Raw genomic sequence first — 25,533 nt, 5'->3', positions numbered from 1 at the left:
TGGAGCGGCGAGAATATTCTTTCCGCTCGCCTTAACAGTCCGACAACAACTGAATACAATTATAAGTTCTTGCTCGGGAGAGAGAAACATTCAGTATACAACGATACGTTCAACAACCAGCAACGACGGTCGAAAACAAAAAACGGTCAGTGACAAGAGCGAATTAAGTATAAGCAGAAAACAAATAAAAATATAACACTAATAAATGTATGGTAATATGTATGTGTGTATGTTCAAGTGTATATAGACCTACTGCTGTATGAAATAATATACAAACAGAGAGCGCTCACGCGATATTCGAAAATGAAACGACAAAGAGTCAACGAACGCGTTCTTTATTAACTTCAATTGATAATAAAACATAATTTTTAATTGAAACATGTTCTAAAACAGGGTAAACAAATGCTTACAGTGGAGCGGGTGGAGAGGTAGAGTGAGAGAGATAGAGAAAGAGAAACGGATTGGTAGCGAGAGCGAGAGATGGAAAGTAAACTCACAAAAAAGAGGCAGATACTGAATTGGTTCAGTAACACTGAAAGAGGCTGAGAGCAAGGAGGAGAGAGAAATCTCAAGAGACTTTAATATGTTGGAAACTACATATATATATGTACATACATACATATATGAAATATATAAGTACACGCAGACCTGCCTTCTATACAGAGCTCAATGTAGTGCATATATTTAGATCATTTAGATCGTAAACAAACAATGTAAGCCTTTTTGCCATATTTTAGATTTATTAAGGCTAATAAAAGGTAAGCCCCTTTGTATTATATTCAAATCTGTAGGGTCTTAGAACATTTTCATATGATATCTTTCAATTCGATCTGTTAGATCTTTAGCTAATTACCTAAATTTCTTCGGTAGTGTTTACTTTAGCTCTCCTTTGCTCTTTTAGATCATTGTCTCATGCAGTAATTTAATGTATATTAAGATCGTCAAGTTCACAGCTTTATAGCACAGACTTTTCGACTGTTTACTCCAGTGAATGTTTAGATCTCTTAGATCATAGCTAAGCCCTCATTGTCTTACGCAGTATTCATTCCACTGCACATATATTTACCCCTATTTGGAGTATATGAGTTCTAGTTTACTTACAGTTAATGCTCGGCCTTCTGCCTTTGGCCTTTTGTTGCACATTAAAGCTAAAAGCTGCAATTAATACGGGTCGCTATCGCATGCTCACGATTTCTGCTGATTTGCATATTGAAACAGCAACAACAACAGCAAGAAACCCAACAACAACAACAGTTTCTTTATCATATTTGTGTATGTAGCTTTTTGCCAGCTTTGCAAATGAAGCCAGCCGGTCGGTTGGCCACAATGAAATCATTTTTTATTTTGAGAAAAAAAACAGTTAAATATTCTCTTGTTTTTTATGGATAAAATTAAATATTCAAAAATGCTGTTAGACTGTTGCAAAAAAGTATTAAAAGCAATATTTTACTAATGTTGCATTATCGTATTATAGCCATTAGGGAGTATTTGTGCTCCGACAGAAGCTTAGCCTCTGGCTCTGGATGAGGTTATCAGCGTGTTTATCTCAAATATTGACGTATATAGCAACTGCGTATTGTGTGCCTGAAATGACAATATCCCAATTAAGCAAATATGAATTGAAATTGTTGTTTGCTAAACTCGTTTCTCCACGCAACTGGACCAGTGGGTAGAGTGCAGCCTCCCTCCAACACGCTAACACAGCACTTATCACACCCAGCTCAGATCGCACGTGGAAGTATGCATTAAATGAGCGCGAATATGTATTCATATGCACAGAGGCAACCAAGCAAAGAGCATCTCGCGAGTCGCGACTTGTTGAATTCACTCTCACGCACACACACACAAACTCCATCTCCCTCCCGCACACTTGCCTTTGCTATGCATGCAGTAGAGCATTGGCATACACTTTGTCTTACTCTCGCTCACTCACTCACTCGCTCGCTAACTCACTCACTCACTCACTCGCTCACTCGCTTGCATGCTCTCCTTCATGTTCGCTCTCAATTTTTGTTTAGTTTTGCTTTGCGCTCACGACCTTGTTGATAAAATTTGCCAAAAAGCTGAGCAGTTAGTTCTACCTGGAGTTTGTGGGTGCCGTTGCTTGTTCTGAGAGGTGGGGCAAATGTTTGACTGCTCGAATCAGTCGCGCGTTTCAGCAGCAGCAACAACAACAACAACAACACACGACAACAATGGCTAATGAGCAAAAGCGGCTTTTGTTTATCTTTAGCATGTCTTTTTTTGCTGCTGCTGCTGCTGGTACTGCTACACCCGATGCCCTTGCTAAGTCCCTTGCCTAAAGTTCACACACACACACACACACACTAAACCGGTTTTGCTAATTTGGTAAAGCACACACACACACACGCATACAAATAAGCAGAAACTGTTTTTTTTTTTGTTTCTTCTCTTCTTTTTGTCTTGTCTCTGTTGACAGCGGCAGCCTAAAGCTGCTCACACGCACACACACACACGCCCGCACGTACGCACGTCTCTCTCTCAGTTTGAGTATATACATATGTGTGTGTGTGTCTTGCTGCAAGCATAGGGAAATATGCACAGACAGCAACAACATTGAGCCGCACTGAAACGTTACTCCAGCTCTTCATCTCTACTTTGTTCGTTGCTTGGCTTACTCAGTCTCGCTTCGTGTTTAACTGAATGCAGATAGATTCGTATTGAGTGAGTGAAGTATTTATATCTTGAAGATACATTTAAGCTGCTGCACGTGTAGACAAGCTTACTTAAAGAGCTTGATTGAAGAGATCATCAAGTTATTTAATAATGTATATACATACATATACATATATATGTGCATATATCACAAACTGATTTCGAGCAAATTTTTATATATTTTTTCTAATTTTCGCGTTTTTTCGGATTTTTGTTTTTGTTTTTGTTGAATTTGTTCAGCAGCTGCTTCGTCTTCTCATAGAAGATAAAAAACGATAAATAATATCTTTAGTATCTATAATCTCTCTAGTGACGCAAGCATTATCGTTTTACTTTATGTTGACGCCTCGTAGGCCATGTGCGAAATGGGTTTTTCTTTAATGTTTATTCGTCATTTAACCGTGCGACATTCATTTGGCGTTTGGTAAACATTGGGTGAATGCATGAATCAGTTTTTTATGTTCTCTTTCGACGCATTCCTTTAATAATTGCCTCTTACCTGTCTGAACGAACCATCAATTATTTTTACGATTGACTGATTAGCAATAACCACAGAAACGTGAGCAAAATTCGACGTCAATTGGCAGAACCAATAAATCTCGATGGTTTTTTATGTAAATATTAATTGGAGATTCCTTAAATTTCTGAAATACGTCATTTTACTGCTAATTGGGAGAAATATCAATGCGACATCTCCTTGAATGATGCCTTGAAACTTGACCTAGACTTAACTGTGTATTTAATGGGCCGAAAGAGGCGTCTCCTTAAGGAAGATACCTAAGCTTAGAAGGTAGCCCACATTCGGGTATTTCCCAGTCAAGCATGGCTGACTAAATGACACATACTTGTTTCGCTATTAGCATAACTGTACTAAACGAATTAGTAACTACAGTTCAAGGTCTGCAAGACTTTATAAATTTGTTATAGATGCTGTTCTATCTTAAGTTATAAATTTCAAATTTCAAGAAAATAATAATGAGATAATTACAAAAGAATGAATATTAAAATTTCGTATGTGTATGTGTGTGCATGCAAATGATTTGCTACAACCCTCGATTGCATCTTCAGCAAGTGAATTCCCAATGTATTTCTCTAATTAAATTGCCAATCGCTGAAATTCAAATCTATAAGCCAAATGGCCAAATGGCCAATGGCAAATGGCACGTGACAAATTGCTTTTCATTTCTCTCGCCTCATAGACGAAATATAATTAATCTAATGAACAAGTTGTGCACAGTAAATTTCATACAATTGGGCCGAGGCAAAGAGTGAAGTGCGAACAATCCAAATCTAAATGAGCTGCCAAATTATGGGAATTATCAGCCAAGTGTAACAGATCTCCATGTAGTTAGCACATCCGCAATCAACTCGCTTTATGCGGACTCCATTCAAAGCGTCTTTAATTTTAAGTGTTCACGGCCAATGCACAGACAAGCGGAAATTGCGGCTGTGGCTGCCAAAAGTTTGACAGCATTAGATCATGATATATAATGGCTAATTCTAGACCAGAGTAAGACTTTGCCATTTGCTAGTAGGCAATATAAGCTGGAGCATAAGATGAATCATATAAGCTAAGTATCGATTCATTCAAAACTAAATCAATTAGCTGTACTAAGGTGTCTCTGTGGAGAAGTTCCATATGGATCTTTACAGTAACAGCACTTTACAGTACATGCTCAAAGACTCCCTACCGAAGCAAAAGTGACAGAGTGGAGTTGCCCACAGCTCAAGACTAGATTCAAGTCAACAAGAGTTAGCAGTTGAGTATACTTTCTACGAAATGCCAACAGAAAGTTAAATGACCGGCTAAACAAACTCTTTTCTTTGTTGTCAAACCGAATTGGACATCAGCTACAATTCCGGGCAAACGTTTTAGCAATTTATCTTATTTAACCGCCCACTGGGCGTATGCGCAATATGTTGTCTAGGCACGCTTCACTATGCGTGATACATCAATTTCTCTCTCTATCTCGCTCTCTCTCTCTCACTCTCTCTCTCTCTGTCTCTGTCTGTCTGTCATTCCTTTTATACCTGTGTCAGCTGTCATTAATCAGCAAACTAAATAAGCATAGAACGCCTCACAAATCCTAGTCGCACGTGCCCCAAGTTGCCCGGCCTGATAGAGGAGGGGGCGTGGTCAGGGCAGAGGATAGTGTTTGCTCAGCGCGTTTTAATTAGTTACCGCCAAAGAGCATAGTGCTGCTAATTGACCACATTGGGCATACGACATGGCCACACCCCCCCCTCCTGGCTACAGCCCCCCTCCAAAGACCGACGCGTCGTCAAAAAGGCGTGTCAATCATTGGCGGGCAGCACGCAGTTGCGGCACGCGTTTGATTTATTGAATTCGTGTCGCGAGCTAAATCGTCGCCGCGATGACAGAATGCAAACTGCATTCGTGACCCACAAACTGAGTTATGGATTGATGATTTATGCCCGGCCAGGCAGACGACGAGCCACTCGTGGGAGTTCGTGTAAAATCGATGACAGCCATCGCCGCGGATGAGCGGATGAGTCATGTGCAAGGCCCAAACAGCTAATCAAATAAGCAGCAGAAACAGAAGAAAACAATTCCAACGCTCCATAAATATTTACTTTGTGTACAAAAGGGAATGACATTTATCTAATTAGTGTATTCATACACTGAGCTCATCTCTGGGTATATTGACTGAGGGACTAGGTCTGTCATGGGTGTATGTGTGTATGTATGTGTATGGGTATAGACATGATCTATGATCTATTTTTGATCGTCGTGAATTGTAAAGGCTGCATTCCTCTATCTTGTGCTCATATATTTTACATTATCGATCGACATCCTATATCGATAAATATCGATGATTTGACTTGCTAAGGCATCACTTGGGAAACCCAGCTCTCCGAGTTTTGCGAATTTCCATACTGAAATACATTTACTCATCATTCCAGGAAACTAAAAACAAATCATTTTCATTGTTTCCAAAGTCAAGATCGCGCTTTGAGTTTTAATAGGGTCATTAATTTAGCGACTGTGAAACTCAGTCAACCTATTTAGCATAATACAGTGGGCATGTTTGTAGAGAGGCACGTGTGCCTATACATGTGTGTGCGTGTGTGTGTGTATGTGTGCGAGTTTGTAAGTGCAATAATAGATATATCCATAGATATACTCTCATTTGTTTGGCTTTATTAGATAACTCTTATGACATAGCAAAGTGGAATGACAAGTTCCGAAAGAACTAGCTCGACTCCTAAAAGAACTAGTTATGCCATCAACTGGCCTCGAAATAAGCATACGTAATATAATGAGCGAGCTGACGCAGCTCGATGTCTCATGAGTAGATCAAATGGAAAAGAAACTTAGAGTCTAGCAGAGATAATGATGAAAGCAACTTGTAAATCTCTGGTAATCAGCACTCAGTTCTTGCCCCAGTCGAGGGTGCGATGGGGCGTATGCGTAATGCGTAATGCGGCATATTGTTAAATTCAATTGCTGCTGGCAAATTGGATCAATTTTGGGTAATTCGGCGCGCAGCATTCGTTATGCAGACATTAAGTTCAGTGGAAGTGCGAGCATTTGAAAATTTAATATGCTCGGCGGGCCAATGCTTTAGCGTCGCTTAATATTTGATGTTTGCAGTACCTTTTTTTGGTATGGCCCTCGAGGGGAGCCAAGTACAAATATACATATATATACATATAAATGTATATTTATGCATACATATACATATATATATAGTTATATGTGTGCTTTGGCATAGCCTGGGATTTTCATTAAAACTTTAAGTCACATTTGCTGTTCTGTTCGCCATGTAGTTTGCATTATTTAAGCCAACGCATTCAAAATGGGCTCAAAATAAACACACATCAGGTCACGCGTGTCTCTCTCTCTCAGTTGTCACGACCCTGAAATAGATGCGTGTGAGAAAAACTGCCACGCCCTGTAAGCAAACATAGGCCAAACAGCACCCACAGGCACTTGTTGAGGCCAACGACAGACCGACAGGCAGCAGCCTACAGTGCCGTCCCCCTACAGTGCCGTCCCAGTCTGCTGCTCAGCTCAACCCGCTCCAATTGGAGCCGCAATTCGACAGCGAGAGCAGCAGCAGCAGCAGCCGAGGAGACAATGCGATGTTCTATCCATGGCCACATCGATAGACAGACCATAATTACCAAATGCCAAACTGAAATTCTTTTGCCAATAATATACGAGTTAGAAGTGCGGCAGCATGGGCGTGATAGGCTATTGAATACTCATTCAGATAAGCTTGTGAATAGGTTGAGTAAATAGATTATGTAATAGATAAATATAATAGAATATTCAAATATATCGTATGCACTATAAAGATAATATAGATTACATACATTATATAGATTATATATACATTACATTACAAACAATATTTGGATTATGTGCTATATATAGATTATGTATGGGTTTCCCTAGAGCAACTTGAGGGTATTTTGTATAAAAAACTTTATCATATTGCTGCATCGATATGCCACGCCTCCAATGGGTATAGCAGCTGAGTAGAAAACCATTTATTTAATAGGCATAGCTGATTTTTTTTTTTTTGGTTGATTATAATCTGGTTGAGATATACCTATATGTAAATGCTTGAATACCTTTCGAATTCAAAGTCTCTAGCTGCAATAGAGCCTTGACTAATTGCGTTAGCCCTGAGAACAGTCGGCAAGAGCCTATATATAGGAATCTGTATAGAATCAGAGCCACATTTTAGTTTTAGTGTTCATCAGCAGAGCACTCAAGCAAGTTATACAACACTGACACTACTGTAAGTAGCGAAAGAACGCTCTATGCCAATATTTACTATAGATCGCATATATTTATATACATCATATAGGTACATATCTATAGTTAAGCAAAGGTGTTATATATGTGCAAATAGAAAAACCAATATGCTCCTATTTCACTTAAGTAAGAGGTATAACAACATCAACCAGCTGTCAACTTACGCAAACCGAACAAGCAGGACAGACATATCCATGCACACACAACTACATCGCACACCAGCAAATATATGTATATAGTATATATAGTATAGTCATATGTCAACAGAAGCGAACGCATTCAGCTAGCGAGACAAATTGACAGACAATTTAGCTGTCAATTGTGCGTCGCACGTTTGGCGGCGGTCGTTCAACAAAGAGAGAGAGAGAGAGAGAGAGAGAGAGAGAGTGAGAGAGTGAGATGGGAATCGAGTTGAGGTGGGGGTGTGAGTTGTGAGTGCTGTCAGCAGCTCCAGTCGCAGTCAGAGGACAAAACTTGGCATTAATTTGGCGCGTCTTTCGTGCATTGGTCGAGCGGCCTCGAATGCAAAGCAACGCAAAATGGAAATTGCCATTTGATGGCCGTTAAGCTGCTCAGCAACAAGCCAACAGCACCAAAATGAGCAGGCGAGCACAAAGAGCTGCTGTACGAGGCAGGGGCAGGGGCAGAGACATGGCCTGGGGGAGGCGTATATCTGGCAGCAGGCACAGAGGGGCAGCAGCAAGGGCATGAGCAGGAGTGGGGGCAAGTCCAGAGCCATAACCTGGCTAAGGGCAGCCAGGCAGCAGGAGTAGGAGCAGCAGCAGGAGCGGTAGCAGGAGGCGCATCAATGGCTGAGTAGTGCTCAGCTGGGCAGTAAATAAACAGCTGTTAGTCCAACACGACTTTCACACACACACACGCACACGCACAGCGTCGACATGGCTATTAGGCCAATTGGGCGTGTCCCATATACAACAGCGTGTATACGACAATACATAAAAATCTTTGGCTTGGAGCGAGCCGTGCTAATCGGACAGATGCCTCAGCTAATCTCAACTGTGCGCTATGCAAACTAATAAATATTTTGTGGCGCCACGTGGCCACTTCAAAGCGACCACAAGCAGCAACCGCAACCTGAGCTCGACTCTGTCGAGGCACTCCATAGTTGCCATAGTTCGCAGAAGAAGAAGAAGAACAGAGTGTATTAGTGCTGTCAAATGTGTCGTCCTCTTGGCTGCTCCACTCTCACTCCCTGCATGAATTCATTTGCAACTGCCAAAAATGCTTTAAAGTTTTCCCCCGTTCTCTCTATTTAATATATGCATGAGATTCTCAAGGCTGAAACTCGATGTTTCACACAGAATTTCAAGTTTGATGTATCTTTTATTAACCACTAGTCAATATGAGATGTCCTCCATTTAGATTTGATTCGAAAGACTTGAAGGTGTGCAGTTACGCATCAGCTCTACTTCTATCTATCCTATATCTTATATTAGTTTGGAAAATCACAGAATAGATCAACTCTGATCACCGAATCTCCATCTACAATTCCAGTCAGAAATTTAGTGGCTCTACCCATGGATCGCTTGGCGAAAAGAAAAAACATATATTAAGTTTTGCTGGAACTGTAAAACATTTGTTTTTTATATGGTAGTTTTTGATGGAACTTTCAGGCTCTCGCATATATTTGAATATAATTTAAAATGTTTGGGCTCGTAAATTGTAAACTCGACGCTGTCTTTTGACCTTCTGAGCGAACAACTTTGGCAATTAGAACTGCAGAAGTGGTTCTCCGCCCTTCTGAAGGAGCGCAGCAACTTTGAGACACTTGTAACAGCAGCAGCAGCAGCAGCAGCCAGCAGCAGCAGCAGCAGCAGCAGCAGCAGCAGCAGCAGCAGCAGCAGTAACAGCAGCAGCAGCAGCAGCAGCAGCAGCAGCAGCAGCAGCAGCAGCAGCAGCAGCAGCAGCAGCAGCAGCAGCAGCAGCAGCAGCAGCAGCAGCAGCAGCAACAGCAACAGTTGAAGCAGCAGCAGATGCTTCAGTTGTTGTTGCATTTGTTGCTGTTTGTTTTTTTCTCTGTGGCCATTGCGATGTCACGTCAGCTGTCCGTGGCAGGATGCTGTCCTGCCTGCTGCTATGATTACAATAATTATCAAAAGCATAGAAATAGAGAACACTTTTTCTAAATATAGATATCAAATAGACAAAAAAAAAGTAAAAAAGTGCTGCTGCGCTATCTAGAGCTCGGGCGATACATGTGCAGATTAATTCTCAAAGTTGCAGCAGATTCATTATTCAGCTCTTCAGCATTCACAAGCAGACAGAGAACCGAGCACCGAGCACAGAGCACCGAGCAGCGAATACATTTGCAAGCCATAAGCCGCAGCGAACTGAATTCACATTTGGTTTTGTATTGTTTTACTTTTTTGGCCCATTTTGCGAGCACAAAGTAAAGTTTTTCTGTTTCCCTCTATCAATGTGTGTGTTGCCTTCCCTCTCCCTCTCTCTCTCTTCTCTCACTCTCTGTGCATGCGGCACATAAAAATCACTTTTGAACAATAATAAGAAAAGTTGCCAGTGTTTGGCCTGCGGTTCAGCCTCGCAGCTAAATCAGAAAAAACACAAGCAACAAGAGCCCAAGCACAAATAACAGAAGACGATGATGATGAAGAAGATGATGAAGGAGAAGGGAAAACAAAACAGCGTGCATAAATGAAAAGACAAAGGGCATAGCCGAGGCGAGGCACAAATACTCTAACAGGGCTCATTGAGAACTGCAATTCAGGGCATATTAGTTTTGTTGAAGCAAGAGGTATGGCCCATTCCACTCCAGCATTCATATAGCTGAGTCTAGGTCAGCCATCGAGATGATTCAGACTGGTTGAATGAATTCATCGATAATGATGATCATTATGGAATGATCACATCAAATATGAATTTCTTTCAGGCCACTTTCGTATGCTAATTTAAGAGCACTGAAATTAGAGTATGAGAGCTTAAAAGTACTTAGTATAAGAGTCATTGAAGATGAAAAGATGCGAGTATAAGAGTATAATATTACATGTGCCTGGGGAGGAACAGTTGACTGCATAAAAATATGTAGTATATATAAAATATCTCGGATATATTGTATATATAAACTCTTCGAGAGATTTGAGATAATTATAAAGTTGATCTGCAAGATCTCCAGCTTTAACTGCATAAAAATATATAGAATATATATATTAAATATCTTATATATAACTAATATATAAAATCTTCGAGGTATTCGGGATAACTATACAGTTGATCTGAAAGATCTCGAGTTTTGAATCGTGTGCACATGCTCAAATAGCACGCACGGATCATGCATTGAAAACTCTTTTCACTGCTCTGAAAATCAATAAGAAACTGTTAAAGTACTACATTTTAATATATCCCGCACATTTCCATTGCGAGAGTCGTAAAATTTGAAAGTCAAGTTCAGCCAAAGTGCGCACAGATAGCGAACGCCTTGACCTTGAGGTTCCCCCGGTAATCCTCGACTAGAGCACACTTACGTTTTCTCTTTGTGATTGGCTTATGATTTTGATACTAAGTAGCATTTTGTCTGGGTTATATATACATGTGTGTGTCTGCATCTATATTAAAGATGCGCAAAGCTGTCTGAAAGCATACGTAGTCAGATGGTCTGTCCCTATAATGTATATAGGACTGTCGAAATTGCAAAAGATTTTAAATGGAAAGTGACCAAAATATAAATAAATCATCGCATTGAAAGCGCAACTGGCATTGTGCCAGTGGATGTCATAACGCATACGCACTGTTGAGCGACTTAATTTCGTAAAGAATTCTGGAAAATGAAAATGCACTCGTCAATTTTTCTTCAGAAATCGCCAGCACAAAACACTTGACACTGCACTACAAAAGCCCATTGAATTAGTCATTGGAAAATACAGTGCATTAATCTTCTCTTTCCCATCACGTATACGCACCGAGAAACGTTCAAGTGTCATTAGGAATGCTGATGAAACGGAAACATGCTTCAATTAGACTGCACTGCCTCAAAGGGGTCTCTGAAGTGCTCTCCGATTGCACACACGCTTTGAACTTACTTCAAATGAATAGCAGAGCTCATATTACGTATACGCAGCATAAAAACCTTTAGGTTAACCCAGGCACTTGGATGTGGCTGCATCATTATTCTTTCCCTAATTGATAATTGCCTAAATAATTCGATAGAAATGGACCACAGCTGGCACGGCTCCAATATTCACATAACGTATACGCACTATTGGACCAGGCAAACTAATTAACAGTGGCACAGGCACAAAAACACACGCCAATTACAGCCCGAATGAAACAGGGCCCATCTCTGGATCGGTCATCGATTGGGCATCAGCATAACTTTCACTAATTACGAACGCTGCGTTCGCACAGATTTGCACAAAAAGCCGATTAGCTGTCCAAAGGACATTTCAAATGGCATTTGCATTTGTGTGTTGAATTTGCATTTTGTTGATCCCCTTACACGGCAACAGCAACAGCAGCAGCAGAGACAGCCGTGGCATCAGTTTCCATGTACGTAAGCGCATATGACAGGACGACACTTTGACACATGAATAGAATTGAGGCAAACACAAGGATGGCGCATACATTCAGCTGTTGCTGCCGCTCCTGCTGTTGCTGCTTCCTTTTTCTGTGGCCTCGCATTGTAAGCCACTTAATATGGCAACGGGTTTCAAATTCATGTCACGCCTGACACTGACAAAACATGTAACAGCCTTGCAGCCGAGCAATACCGACTGAATAATACACGCTCAGAGCGCAGAGAAGCTTCGTTTGATGCTATGGCTAGACCTGTTGAATAGAGTTAATACTAAATTACACAGAGAAACGAGATGATCCACACCAAACATTTAAGACTCTATTAGACAAGAAGATAAAAGTGTTAGGCAACTGCGCACAATTTCACAGAATTATATAACATATTCCTATTATTATTATGTACTATTATCTATTTAAGAATTTTTCCAAGTTCCACTCGAACCACAAACAACCCGAGCCAATATGCTCACTTTCATTTCGCAAGCCGACGAGCTTAGCTCGCTTAGCTCGCTGAGCTCGAGCACAACAATCAAGATTTAAATATTTAGCATTTTGTGAGATTGAAAAATGTGAAATAAAGAATTTATGTCTTACCTCGCTGCATAGCTGTGTGAGCTGAGGCTTTAGTTTAGCTTTTAATTAGTTTTCCTCTGTGTCTTGAGCCGACATTGATGAGTTGTCATTGTCTAATCAGTGTTCATATTCCGATTAATTGTTCTTCCGTGCCGCATTTGCGCAATGCTCTCAGATATTTCAGATTATTGTGAAAACGAAAACTGAACTGCGAGCTGGTCAAGCGTCTCACCTGAGGGCCGCTTAACTGGCAAATACTGCAAAGGCTGGGCCGAGCATCGCATAGCCAACGCTGGCCAGCTCACAGCCCGTTGGAGCTTCCCGTGCGCCCTGCGCCAGGCACACGCCTGACTGACTCGGCCCTAAGCGACTATTTTCTATACCCTGAATACATTCAAGAGGAGGGGTATATCTACATACATATATGCTATGTAGATTCGACACATTTTTGCAGAGAAATAACTCCTATAGAGAATAGATGTGAGCACTTCGACTGCTAGTTGTGCTCTCCAGCTACCATTGTCTCTCCCTCTCTCTCTCTCCCTCACTCATTCTTTCCCTCCCTCAGGTAATGGATAGCTCATTGTCCTTCACTCTATGTTAGCTCGCTCTTTGGATATATCTCAGTTGCCCATCTGATTCTATTTCTCCCTCTCTCACTGTCTCTCTTTCTCTCTCTCTCTCTCCTCATACTAGCTCATTCTCTCTCTGGAGATATCTCGATTATCCATTGCCTGCATCTGACTCTCTCTCTCTCTCTCTCTTTCTCTCTCTCTCACTCTCTCGCTTTCTCTGCCTCTCTCTGCCTCTCTCTGCCTCAGGTGATGAGTAACTGATAGTCGTTCACTCCCAACTTTAACTCTGAGGTGTCTCAATTGTTGCTTTGGTCTAGCTGCCCATTGTCTGCATCTATCTCTCTCTCTCCCTCTCCCTCTCAGTCTCACTCTTTCTCTCTCTCTCTCTTCTATCACTCTCTCCCACTCTCTCTCTCTCTCTCTCTCTCTCTCTCTCTCTCTGTCTCTCTCGCTTGTTTGGTTATAATATGAAATAAAATCAAGATTTTCATCTTCTTCACTGGGTCGCCATGGCTGGCCAGGCATTAGCCTATCCAATTGAGTGCTTCCATAGCCAGTGCCAGTGCCACTGCCGGCACCACTCAGTAAACAAGTGGCCGAGTGCTAAATGTATGCCATGTTCTATTAATAATTTGATTTCTGGGTCATAATATTAAAAGTCCTTGCTTTAATCGAATCGAATCTAAGCAAAGGCATAAACAAATGTTTGCTCAACTAATTCGATTCTCTATTGATTATTATGCACATTATAGTTGGCAAATCGCGTTTATATCGCTCATAGAAATCAACCAAAACCCACTATATGCATAAGAATAATGAACACTTTTTCTTTCTGTGCAAAACATTTAAAAAATTGATGACGACTCCAATGGCAATGGGTCAGCCGTAAAAAGGGGAATTCAAATGGAAAATCATGAATGTTTTATGCGTACGCGTTCGCAATGTCAAGTTGGGTGGGAGCAGAGATGAATATGCATAGATTGCATATATATTCACATTACCTCAGCTCATAGAGTCTTTAGAGTGAAGTCGAGAATAATTACGGAGCATAAATGCCATTGTTAATGATTTAACGCAAGACTAGAGACGTGTCTACCGAACCCAGCTGGTAATGTCAGGGTTATAGATAGGTATAGCTATAGGTATATTACATAGCTGAATTGCTTAGACTTTAGACTTTGTGGAACATATCTATACACAGATTCATAGTATCACGAGTATTATGTAGTCACTGTTGCCTTTTTACTCCCAATTTCATTTAAAATTTTTGTATATTTCTATTATGCCTAGTGTATTGGTCTAAATTCTATTTATGTTATTTATTATTTATCTTACATTTATCGCCTTTGATGTTTGCATTTTTATTATATTTGGGCTTTATACGCAGCCTGATGTGCTTCAAGCCACATCAGTGTGTTCCCATTTACTCATACATATTAAAAAGCCTATGCGTTGTTTACACACACACACACACACATACATACACACACAAACCACAAATCCTAAAATTGCAGTATATACATATATCAACTTATACATCTAGATATTTGTGGGTGATTTTGTGGCCGAGCATATTGGAAATGGGAATTGAAATTGATTTTCGAAATTGATTTCGTTTGAAATCGCAATTTTTTTCTATGAATTGCGATTGGTTTTCATAACGTGTAAATAATTTGATATTTAATATTTTATTGCATTTAATTAAAATTGGAAATGCCATCGTAAAAACATGACAATGATGAAGTCAATGATGAAGTTTTAGCATTGCATATTTCACTCACATTTTACACAATTTGCCGTTTGCATATTTATGTTTTTTCTTTATCGGTCAATTTAACTCAATCTCTCGCTCTCTCGCTCTGCCTCACTCTCAATCTCTGCCACATTGTTTATCTTTCTCGAGTACGTACTATAAATGCGTGAAAGCGGGTATATTGGCTTGTAAGAATCTTGATTGGGACTAAGAGAAGTGTTTAGCTTGTCCTGTTCACTCGCCTTTAGAAAGGTCAGTGTTAATGGATATAATATATATGTCTCAGGCCTTTAGTCTGGAATCTAGGGAACGTATAGATAAAATACCTTACAGCTAAACCGATGAAATCGATAATTATCGATTGTTTAATAGATAAATTCGTTGTATATAGGAATATCTATCTTCTGTTTACTTCACTGGCTACAATTTAGAAAGAATACCAAGAGAAGAATAAGTCATCAATCTCTTTCTGTTTCTGCTAATTCGACAAAAACTCTGCTGACGATGGAACCAGAGGGTTATTGATGTTGCTACAGCCTATGCACACAGCATGCTCACTTTTATGGCTGCCTATACCTTCTTTTTTCTCGCATTGTTGATTGTTAATAAAAGATTCTCATTAGGTATAAGCAAATAAGATGTACTCGAATTCATCTTGGGTTATCCCCCCCAGTTCGCGCCGTTTCACTCAATGTTTGAGCTTCGCATTGTTGTGCTGTCTCCGGGCTCTGGGCTCTGGGCTCTGGGTTCTGGTTACGCCGAAAGAGATTCACGCCCTGAAATTGAATGCTTTATTTGCGCTAATTGGTTGTCGTCCTTTCGCCGTTGTCCTTTTGCCAGCGCGCAGCGAAGCCAAGCTGCGGTCTCATATTACCAATCCCATAAATATAATTCCCTGTATCTGGTGTCGAAAATTTAATTAACCTATTGCCAATAGGGAAATCGAACGGGCATAAAAAGTATTTAAAGACTCCGTTAATGGAAGCCCGGTTACTAATCATTTAGGTAACCTATTTTTAGAGAGCTGATAAAACATATTTAAGGCAATGCGACTCAAGCTCTAGAAATTTTTTTTCGAAACAATGAATGCTAAATAATAATGATCTCTTCAAATACTCTACTTACGAAGCCCTGAGTCATCGACTCAATGACGTCACAATTTATACATTCTGCTCTGAGAATATATAAAATGTGATTCAGGTTCGTATAGGGAATGCCTGTTGATCGATAAAAGGTGTTCTTATCATCAAAAATTGTTATGCTCATTTCACAAAAATGTTGTTCTTGTTTTCTTTATCTCGAATTGAACGAGAAACGTAACAATTGACAGGCAATTTCTCACAAGAACAGAAGACACGGCAAACGTCAGTCACATATCACAAATATTTATATATATTCAAGTGCTGGCTGCTATTCCAATAAATTCAAGTGTTCATAACCATTTGCGATTTAGTATTCACTTAGCCATCGTTGCGAAACGAGCAGAATATTCAAGAAATACAATAAACAATATAGAGTTTGAAGAAAGTATCAGGGAATAGAATCACAAGGCTTAAAAAATAAATTTATCTCATGTGAGTATAAATTTAAGCACTAAAAATGCATTTTAAAATATTAAAAAAATAATAGATATTTAGGGAAAAATTTGAAAGCAAACTAAATAATAATAAACAAAATACGCAGAAATATTTTAAAAGTGAATTAAAAGTATAAACGAAAAACCCTCAAAATGGCAAGATTTAACATAACAAAAAATATTAAAAAAAAAAAAATTTAATAATAAATAAATGTGTAAATTTGAGTTTTGAATCATTTTTAACTCTCAAAAGAATTGCTCACTTATGAATCTAATAAATCAAAAATAAATATAAATAAATATTTCAAAATAATTAACTACTTTTGTCTGAAGGTCAACTGACTGACAATAAAAAAAAAATAAATAAATATAAAAAATAAAAAAAAACACACAAATAAATATTAAAGTTAAAATAAAATATATTACTCTTCAACATAATTTGAAAAATAATTAAAAATGTCAATAATTTTAAATGAATATCTAAAAGTGAAAATATAGAACAAAATTGTAACAATTTTTCTTCACACTGCAATTAAAAACTTTAAGAGAGTTGAAAATTCAGTAAAGAAACAAAATTGAAATGATTTACATATTTAATATTGTGTTCTCCCCATTTAAAATAAAGATCGAGAATACAATATTAAAGGAACGTCAGCAAAAAATATATAAAAATATTCAATAAAATATATCTAAACGAACTCACTTCAATTTGAAAACATTTTTCTTGCTGCATCCACTAAGTAATATTTATAACATAAGTAAACAATGCTCAACTTATGTAAATAAGTTTTGAGTCTAGTCAAGGTGCATGCATGTGTGCGTGTATGTGTGTTCGTATGTGTGTACGTTTATATGTGTTTCGACTTTAGAAGCAAGCACAGTTCTGTGAGCTCCACTTCAAAGTCTAAACAAGTCTGACCACTTTGGTTATGCTGGTTAGTGGCAAAGGGCGCCACAATAATTCGAAAGCTTTGTTGGATAGAGATGTGGGCAGAGGGGAGAGGGTAGGGAGCCGAGGAGAACAGATGTCGGAGCAAAAGTAATACAAAAGTTAACCACAAGACGAAACATGTAACAAAAAAGCAAAAACGCAAAAACGCAAAAATAAAGGGCAAAAGAAAAATTATTATGCTAAACTTGATGTCTAATTTAAAACAAGCTACAAAGTCGGGCGAGAAGCCGAAAACAGAACCACAATAAAATTTGCAGTTGGCAAAAGTTTTGGGGCTCAACTAATTGAGATTGAGTTGGGGCCAATAAAACTTGACGAATGATGATGAATTTTCATTTTCAGACCGACTCGAACCTAAGGATATGAACCGAACGACGCAGACTAAACTCTGCCATGCACTCTCAGTGCTGCTGCTGACGCTCCTCCTGCTCTGCGTGGATCGCACAGCGAGTCGCCCCTCGACCGACAACGAGCCCGACAGCTCAACCTTGCCGCCTGGCGTTGACAATATTGAGGTACTTAGACGAGCTGCGGCTGAGACTTTGCTTCGACTCCCACTTGAACTATATTGCTTCTTACACAGATCCATCATGTGGAGGTCGTGGATGGCATTCACCGCGAGGATCATCCGGTGATCATGTACAAGGAGGACTTTGTCAACGAGGATTACGGTAAGCACTGCAAACTGAAGGCATTTGCCAAACGGCACAGCTCAGTGGGAATTAGTAAACAAGAGCGAGACGAGGCTTTGCCGACAATTTAAATGAGTTTAGTTTGAAGCTGAAACGGGAATTGCTTTATAATAATATAGAAGATAACTTATTATAAACAGATTTATATATTTTTCTTTAAATAATCTATTTTGGTGTATCATAGGATTAATCGTATCACCACTAGTTGCAGAGCCCCCACTAGACTGATTCGTTGATAATGTTTCCGCCTTGCTGATAACTAAAGTTCCCCAACTTTTATTACTATTCCAGATCCGACCAAAAATGAGACCAAGTCCATCTACCCCAAGCTGTACAAGCGCACACAGCGCACAAGACATCATCATAGTCGAGCCACTGCGCAGCCAGCGCTGGAGGAGGAGAAGATTATCTTCGATGTGCTGCCCGAGACGCCGCTGATATTGAGCGACGACGACGATAAGAGCAAGCAGCGCACAGAGGAGCCGACGAAGGAGGCCTCACAACACAAGTATCCCAAGAAGTATCACAGTCGTCATCGTCGCCACGCCTACAACCAGAATGTGCGCCACTTGTATAGAAACGACCTCTATGCGGCACAGCCAGAGCCCGTCTACTATCACTCAGTGCCCGCACGACACTATCTGCCCATTCAGCCAGTGCAATACTATCAGCGGTAGGTTCTTAAGAGAATGCACTAAAGACTGCAGCAGATATTGATAAGGAGTACTTGTATATCATATATAGCTATCCAACGATTGGCAAGCCGCCAAAGTACCAGGGAAAACTCCCCTTCTGGCGGACTGAAGCGCCGCCCAAGAATCCCGAAAGTATCGGCACTCGTTTGGATACCGATGATGAGAACAGCCTCTTCCACAACTCCAATCCGGCTGACGCAGACTTCTCTGTGTTCGATCAGCCGCCGCCGAGCAACACGATTGCGAACCAAAACACCAACAACAACTTCTGGCCCGTGCAAGGTAAGTCGAGGTCTTGGAGATTTATCATATTGGCAAAATCGTAAATTGTGATACAATTCGCAGAGGTAGAGCAGCCACCAATTTGGAGTCCAAGTGAAGCTCGCCGACCAGGTAAGCCCAACCGAGCCAATTAGACTTGACTCTCTTTGAGTTCGCTCTCGTCATTCATTAACTTGGCTAACAATGAGCTTCTTTGTGCCTGACAACTTGGTTAAACATGTCACTCGGATATCTAGTTAAGCCCTTCTCTCATACGCTTGTAATTATTTGTGTGCTCTGTCATTCCGTCGAGCTTATGTGACTAACAATCATCGCTTCTTCTTCTACTGCTTCTACTTCTTCTTCCTCTTCCTCTTCTTCTTCTCTGTCTGACTGACTTTCACCTTCTTGTTACTACGCCACAGCATGGATACCAACAACGCAACCGCCACCGTGGGCACGCCCAACCAGGCAGCCAACCGCGACCAGCGCACCACCGCGACCCACCACAGCCAAGGTGTCCAAGTGTGTCTGGGCCATTGTCAATTGCTGTTCGCAGGGCAGCACCAAGATTCGTTACAATTGCTTTGAGGAGTTCGGTTGCCATGGCGCCTTCTGGGGCGTGAATCCATGTGCCGAAAACATTCGCACCAACGCGATAGCCAGTCTAGCGTGATCGATCGATCGCTGGGCCGATTGACCGATATGTCGATGTAGAGCGAGGCAATCAGCGAGAGTCGCTCGACTGCCGGAAAGTATTTCAAATATTTATAGCTATACAGGAAAACAATTTAATTTATTCTAAGCATTCATTTTATATTGAAAATAAAGAATCATTTTGATCAACAATCAATGCGATGCGGTGTTTGACTAAATTCACCAATTTCGATAATGCATGATTATTTAATATACTCAGCACTTGATGAAACTCCGTCCGTCTGGTCAATATCTCTGTAAGTGTGGTCGTTCTTCCGTCTATCTGTTCAACTAACATTCCGCTTATCTGTCCACCCCTCTGTCCATAAATCTATCTATCGATCTGTTCGTTCGCCTCTCCATTCCTATTCCTCTTTACTTCTGTCTATATAAAATCAAACTAGAGACTTGATATTTGGCTTAAAGGTGTAAACGTATATACATAGAAAAGGCTTATGTATATACATATACATAAACATCTATCTACCCAACTCTCTCTCTCTCTCTTCCTCTTTCTCTATCCATCTCTCTTGCACAATTTCTCAAATCAAATGAAATCATAAACTTGTGGTAGTAAAATGCTAAATCAATTTCTCTATAATAATAGTTCCATAACTTAAATGATTTTTATACCCCGAACCCATTGAAAATGGGAAATCAGGGTATAATGGTTTTGTTGAAGAAGGCGTGGCAGACCCCATAATGCCCTATCCGTCTGTCTGTCTGAAAGTTTAATAAATGTACCATCCATCGAGTATCATATCATTCAGCTTCTGTCATGCAGTCTCAGAGCATTGAGCTTCTATCATAACTTCGCTAGAAGACTTCAATTAAGAGCATTTATATATCTATTAATCATATGATTATGTTTTCTATTTCATGAGCAATGAGGATACATTTTTTTCCAGCTTCATACTATGCAGACTTTGGTATTAATGTACTTTGCATTGAGTCTTGTAGCATTCAGCTTTTGTCAAGCAGCTGCCCTAACTCAAGTTTCAAGATTCAAATTCACCAGAAAAGTTGAGCACGGTTTCTTAATTATACAAAGGGCTATGTCTTCTATTTAAGGGAGCAAATTCTGATCAATATTCCCACAAATTTCATAGAAGTACCATCCATCGAGTGTCATATCATTCAGCTTCTGTCATGCAGCCTCAGAGCATTTAGCTTTTACCAAGACTTAAGATCATTTATATAACTAAATTAAGAGCATTTATATTACTAAATTATATTACTATATCATGAGCAATGTTTTTATAAGCTTCATACTATGCAGGTTTTGGTATTGATGTACTTTGCATTGAGTCTTGTAGCATTCAGCTTTTGTCATGCAGCTGCCCTAACTCAAGTTTCAAGATTCAAATTCACCAGAAAAGTTGAGCACGGTTTCTTAATTATACAAAGGGCTATGTCTTCTATTTAAGGGAGCAAATTCTGATCAATATTCCCACAAATTTCATAGAAGTACCATCCATCGAGTGTCATATCATTCAGCTTCTGTCATGCAGCCTCAGAGCATTTAGCTTTTACCAAGACTTAAGATCATTTATATAACTAAATTAAGAGCATTTATATTACTAAATTATATTACTATATCATGAGCAATGTTTTTATAAGCTTCATACTATGCAGGTTTTGGTATTGATGTACTTTGCATTGAGTCTTGTAGCATTCAGCTTTTGTCAAGCAGCTGCCCTAACTCAAGTTTCAAGATTCAAATTCACCAGAAAAGTTGAGCACGGTTTCTTAATTATACAAAGGGCTATGTCTTCTATTTAGGGAGCAAATTCTGATCAATATTCCCACAAATTTCATAGAAGTACCATCCATCGAGTGTCATATCATTCAGCTTCTGTCATGCAGCCTCAGAGCATTTAGCTTCTACCAAGACTTCGCTAGAAGACCAAAATTAAGAGCATTTATATTACTAAATTATATTACTATATCATGAGCAATGTTTTTATAAGCTTCATACTATGCAGCCTTTGGTATTGATGTACTTTGCATTGAGTCTTGTAGCATTCAGCTTTTGTCAAGCAGCTGCCCTAACTCAAGCTTCAAGATCACATTCACTAAAAGAGTTGAGCACGGTTTCTTAATCAAACATAGGTCTATGTCTTCTATTTAGGGAGCAAATTCTGATCAATATTCCCACAAATTTCATAGATATACCATGAATCGAGTGTCATATCATTCAGCTTCTGTCATGCAGCCTCAGAGCATTTAGCTTTTACCAAGACTTAGATCATTTATATAACTAAATTAAGAGCATTTATATTACTAAATTATATTACTATATCATGAGCAATGTTTTTATAAGCTTCATACTATGCAGGTTTTGGTATTGATGTACTTTGCATTGAGTCTTGTAGCATTCAGCTTTTGTCAAGCAGCTGCCCTAACTCAAGTTTTAAGATTCACATTCACTAGAAGAGTTGAGCACGGTTTCTTAATCAAACATAGGTCTATGTCTTCTATTTAGGGAGCAAATTCTGATCAATATTCCCACAAATTTCATAGATATACCATGAATCGAGTGTCATATCATTCAGCTTCTGTCATGCAGCCTCAGAGCATTTAGCTTCTACCAAGACTTCGCTAGAAGACCAAAATTAAGAGCATTTATATTACTAAATTATATTACTATATCATGAGCAATGTTTTTATAAGCTTCATACTATGCAGCCTTTGGTATTGATGTACTTTGCATTGAGTCTTGTAGCATTCAGCTTTTGTCAAGCAGCTGCCCTAACTCAAGCTTCAAGATCACATTCACTAAAAGAGTTGAGCACGGTTTCTTAATCAAACATAGGTCTATGTCTTCTATTTAGGGAGCAAATTCTGATCAATATTCCCACAAATTTCATAGATATACCATGAATCGAGTGTCATATCATTCAGCTTCTGTTATGCAGCCTCAGAGCATTTAGCTTTTACCAAGACTTAAGATCATTTATATAACTAAATTAAGAGCATTTATATTACTAAATTATATTACTATATCATGAGCAATGTTTTTATAAGCTTCATACTATGCAGGTTTTGGTATTGATGTACTTTGCATTGAGTCTTGTAGCATTCAGCTTTTGTCATGCAGCTGCCCTAACTCAAGTTTCAAGATTCAAATTCACCAGAAAAGTTGAGCACGGTTTCTTAATTATACAAAGGGCTATGTCTTTTATTTAGGGAGCAAATTCTGATCAATATTCCCACAAATTGCATAGAGTGTTATATCATTCAGCTTCTGTCATGCAGTCTCAGAACATTTCTTCTGCCATAAATTCGCTCGAAGATATAAACTAAGAGACCATATACATTTATATACATATGTACATCATTTATATTTCAGTGAATCATGTATATGTTTTCCATTTCATGAGCAATGAATTCACATTATTGTGGCTGGCCCTAATGTACCTTACATATAGTCTTGTAGCATTCAGCTTTTGTCATGCAGCTGCCCTAACCAAGTTTCAAGTTTTGTTTTTGTGACAATCTAGAAAAGTTGGCCCACAGTTTCAGAGGTATTAATGTGGCTATGCTTTAGTCTGAACGAGCAAATCAGATTAATATTTCCACAAGTTTTTTTAATGCACCTTCCATCGAGTCTCGTATCATTCAGCTTTTGTCAGGCAGCTGCATTAACTACATCTTTGGGGATTTCTATATATGAATGCATTCGTGCGTGCCTGTGTGTTTTTGTGCGTGTGTTCCCTATGTGAGCAGAAAGACGCGAAGAATTATTGATATATCAGTTCCTTGCAGGGTTCAGGGGATTGCGTAGTCGAGCAGTCTCGACTAGAGTCATTTTACTTGTTTCAAACTCAATAAAAATAAACTGTTAATCAAGCTTGGACGTGCATGATAGGTCAGTAACAGCCGACTGAAATGATACAGACATTACAGACACTATTTTGTCATGGATCTATAACTCTCTTATATACTATTTATTTTTCCTGTTTAATTTTCTTCTTTCCTCTTAACGCATCTATTATAAACATATGCTGTCCTACTGCACCGTCTCATTCAATTCAAAGTTGCTTGATTCTAGCTGGAGTGGGGCTTTATCTAACCCACATCAGCCGCAAATGTGTTGCATGCAACCGTGGCAACAATCGCTTTTGTTGCCACAGTTACTAACTGCATAGTGTTTGGTGTTCAGGAGTGCGGGGTGCGGGGTACCGGGGCTCTGGGGCGCTGCACCCAGTGCCTGTTGGAGTGTAAATGCATTAAGTTCTTATTGGTTGGCTAATCACCCGCATGCATGCGCTCACACTTCCATTTCTTCCACTTGCAGGCATCCGCGCGCCCGTCTTCCAGTCGCCCCCCTGGCCAATAACGCTCCAGCCAAGGCCCCAGACGTTGCCTCAGCCACAGCAACAGCCACGTCCCATGTTCCGACAAGGTGAGCTGAGTACACATAGAGCCATGTGTGTCCGAGGGGCTTTGCCAACTAAATCGATTTGATTTGTTATTTCGCAGATGCCGTGCTATTCCCGCAGGAGTCCAGCTTTGCATCAGGCACGGCCTGTCATCGCGCCTCGCAGCTCTGTTGCAGCCTGCAGTCGCTGGGTCCGCTTTACGATTGTTTTCACCGCCGTGGCTGCCAGCAACATCTCGCTGAGATACTCTCTACTTGCTCTTAGTCTCTTAGCAGTCATTCGCCATGAAGAATCAAACTAAATATTTTGCTAAACTGCTCCACACAAACCTCGACATCAGCATGGATCTGAATCACTTCAGCTTTTCGGCATTTGCTGGCTCAACAAACTCGCATTTCGGGCTCATTTGAAAAACCCTTTTAGAGGAAAAAGCTTTAAGGATAAGACAAACACTTCTCTTCGCCATTATCCTTAAAGTTTTAGAAAAATCCTTTTGTCTCGCAGATATATCTGTTCTTATAAGCTGTTCTACTCATAAGCTCGCTTCTCCTTCTCAACAGTTCATGTCTGGTTAACAAATAGAAACTTTTCTACCATTTCATAGAGTAGAAGTACCCAGGTACTCATAAGCCCCAAGTCAAAATTCGTCTCTATCCCTTTCGGATGTGGTTGAGCAATTGATAAGACTTTAATATTCCTGCTCCTTCAACATTATGGGAGTTTTCTCAACTCCATATCATCAATATGTTACTGGACTATCTCATCTCTATCGATTCAATATGTGCTACATATGCCTCGCTTTCGTTTTCCTAGACCTTGACTACTATTTTAATGCATATTATGGAACAACAGAAATCTAGTCGAACGCTTTGTTTACACAGCTCAACAAACAATTGCTTACACACCCACACACTCACACAATTATAAATTTAATACTCGTACTCGCCTAACATAATATTTACTCGTAATTTAAGATATATATTGTGCAGACTCTAAACCAAAACTAATAAATGCTCACCACCGTTTGTTGTTGTTTACATATATACATATGTCTATATATATACTATAAAGTATATATATATTTCATCTGCAGCCGATTGGCATTCCACTTGCGCTGGGGCCATCCTCAACGCCTTCACATGTTCGATTCCCTCGACAGCTGGCTGACAACTTGACAACAAATCTCAGCTGATTTAATTTGTCAGCCTAGTGTCACTCGCAATCGCATTTACAGACCTAGCAGCGACCCTCTAAGCCGATTACGTTGCGGTTTTAATAATGCCACGCCTACTCCGTTGCCATTGTCTCTCTGGCTTAATTGATTTGTGTTTCGTTTGTTGTGGTGCACAGAGTTGGTCAGTT

At 39.7% G+C, this 25,533-nt stretch overlaps 3 protein-coding genes across 8 annotated transcripts in view; 2 read left to right on the top strand and 1 right to left on the bottom strand.

The window, feature by feature from the left end:
- Positions 1 to 25,533, top strand: part of Nepl15 (Neprilysin-like 15) — a 162,083-nt gene that overhangs the window by 71,014 nt on the left and 65,536 nt on the right. The gene's annotated exons all lie outside the window — the stretch shown is intronic.
- LOC108659213 (uncharacterized) overlaps positions 1 to 25,533 on the bottom strand; it is a 30,206-nt gene that overhangs the window by 3,450 nt on the left and 1,223 nt on the right. The window contains exon 1 of one of the 2 annotated variants that reach the window (XM_089257243.1): positions 12,608 to 12,720. The exons of the other annotated variant lie outside the window; for it this stretch is intronic. Within the exon in view, the coding sequence (XP_089113369.1) occupies positions 12,608 to 12,617 (10 nt within the window). The 5' untranslated portion in view covers positions 12,618 to 12,720. Of the gene's footprint in view, positions 1 to 12,607; positions 12,721 to 25,533 lie in introns of those variants that run through there. 2 annotated transcript variants of the gene reach the window in all.
- On the top strand, positions 4 to 25,196 carry hdly (hadley). 5 transcript variants are annotated; one of them, XM_089257233.1, is made up of 8 exons: positions 4 to 145; positions 17,785 to 17,957; positions 18,026 to 18,113; positions 18,426 to 18,807; positions 18,879 to 19,111; positions 19,175 to 19,222; positions 24,087 to 24,194; positions 24,272 to 25,196. In XM_089257233.1, the coding sequence occupies exons 2-8, from the start codon at positions 17,805 to 17,807 to the stop codon at positions 24,433 to 24,435; spliced, it is 1,176 nt and encodes a 391-aa protein (XP_089113359.1). In that variant the 5' UTR covers positions 4 to 145; positions 17,785 to 17,804; the 3' UTR covers positions 24,436 to 25,196. The 5 variants fall into 5 exon arrangements, with proteins under 5 accessions (XP_089113359.1, XP_089113358.1, XP_089113353.1 ...); XM_089257227.1 differs by having other exon boundaries at positions 85 to 207; XM_089257225.1 differs by lacking the exon at positions 4 to 145 and adding an exon at positions 2,532 to 2,685.

Source organism: Drosophila navojoa, chromosome 2 (assembly GCF_054131105.1).
Source record: "Drosophila navojoa isolate 15081-1374.11 chromosome 2, UAZ_NAV_1.0, whole genome shotgun sequence".
In the NCBI taxonomy this organism is placed as follows: Eukaryota; Metazoa; Arthropoda; class Insecta; order Diptera; family Drosophilidae; genus Drosophila; species Drosophila navojoa.
This window is presented reverse-complemented; position numbering and strand designations above follow the sequence as displayed.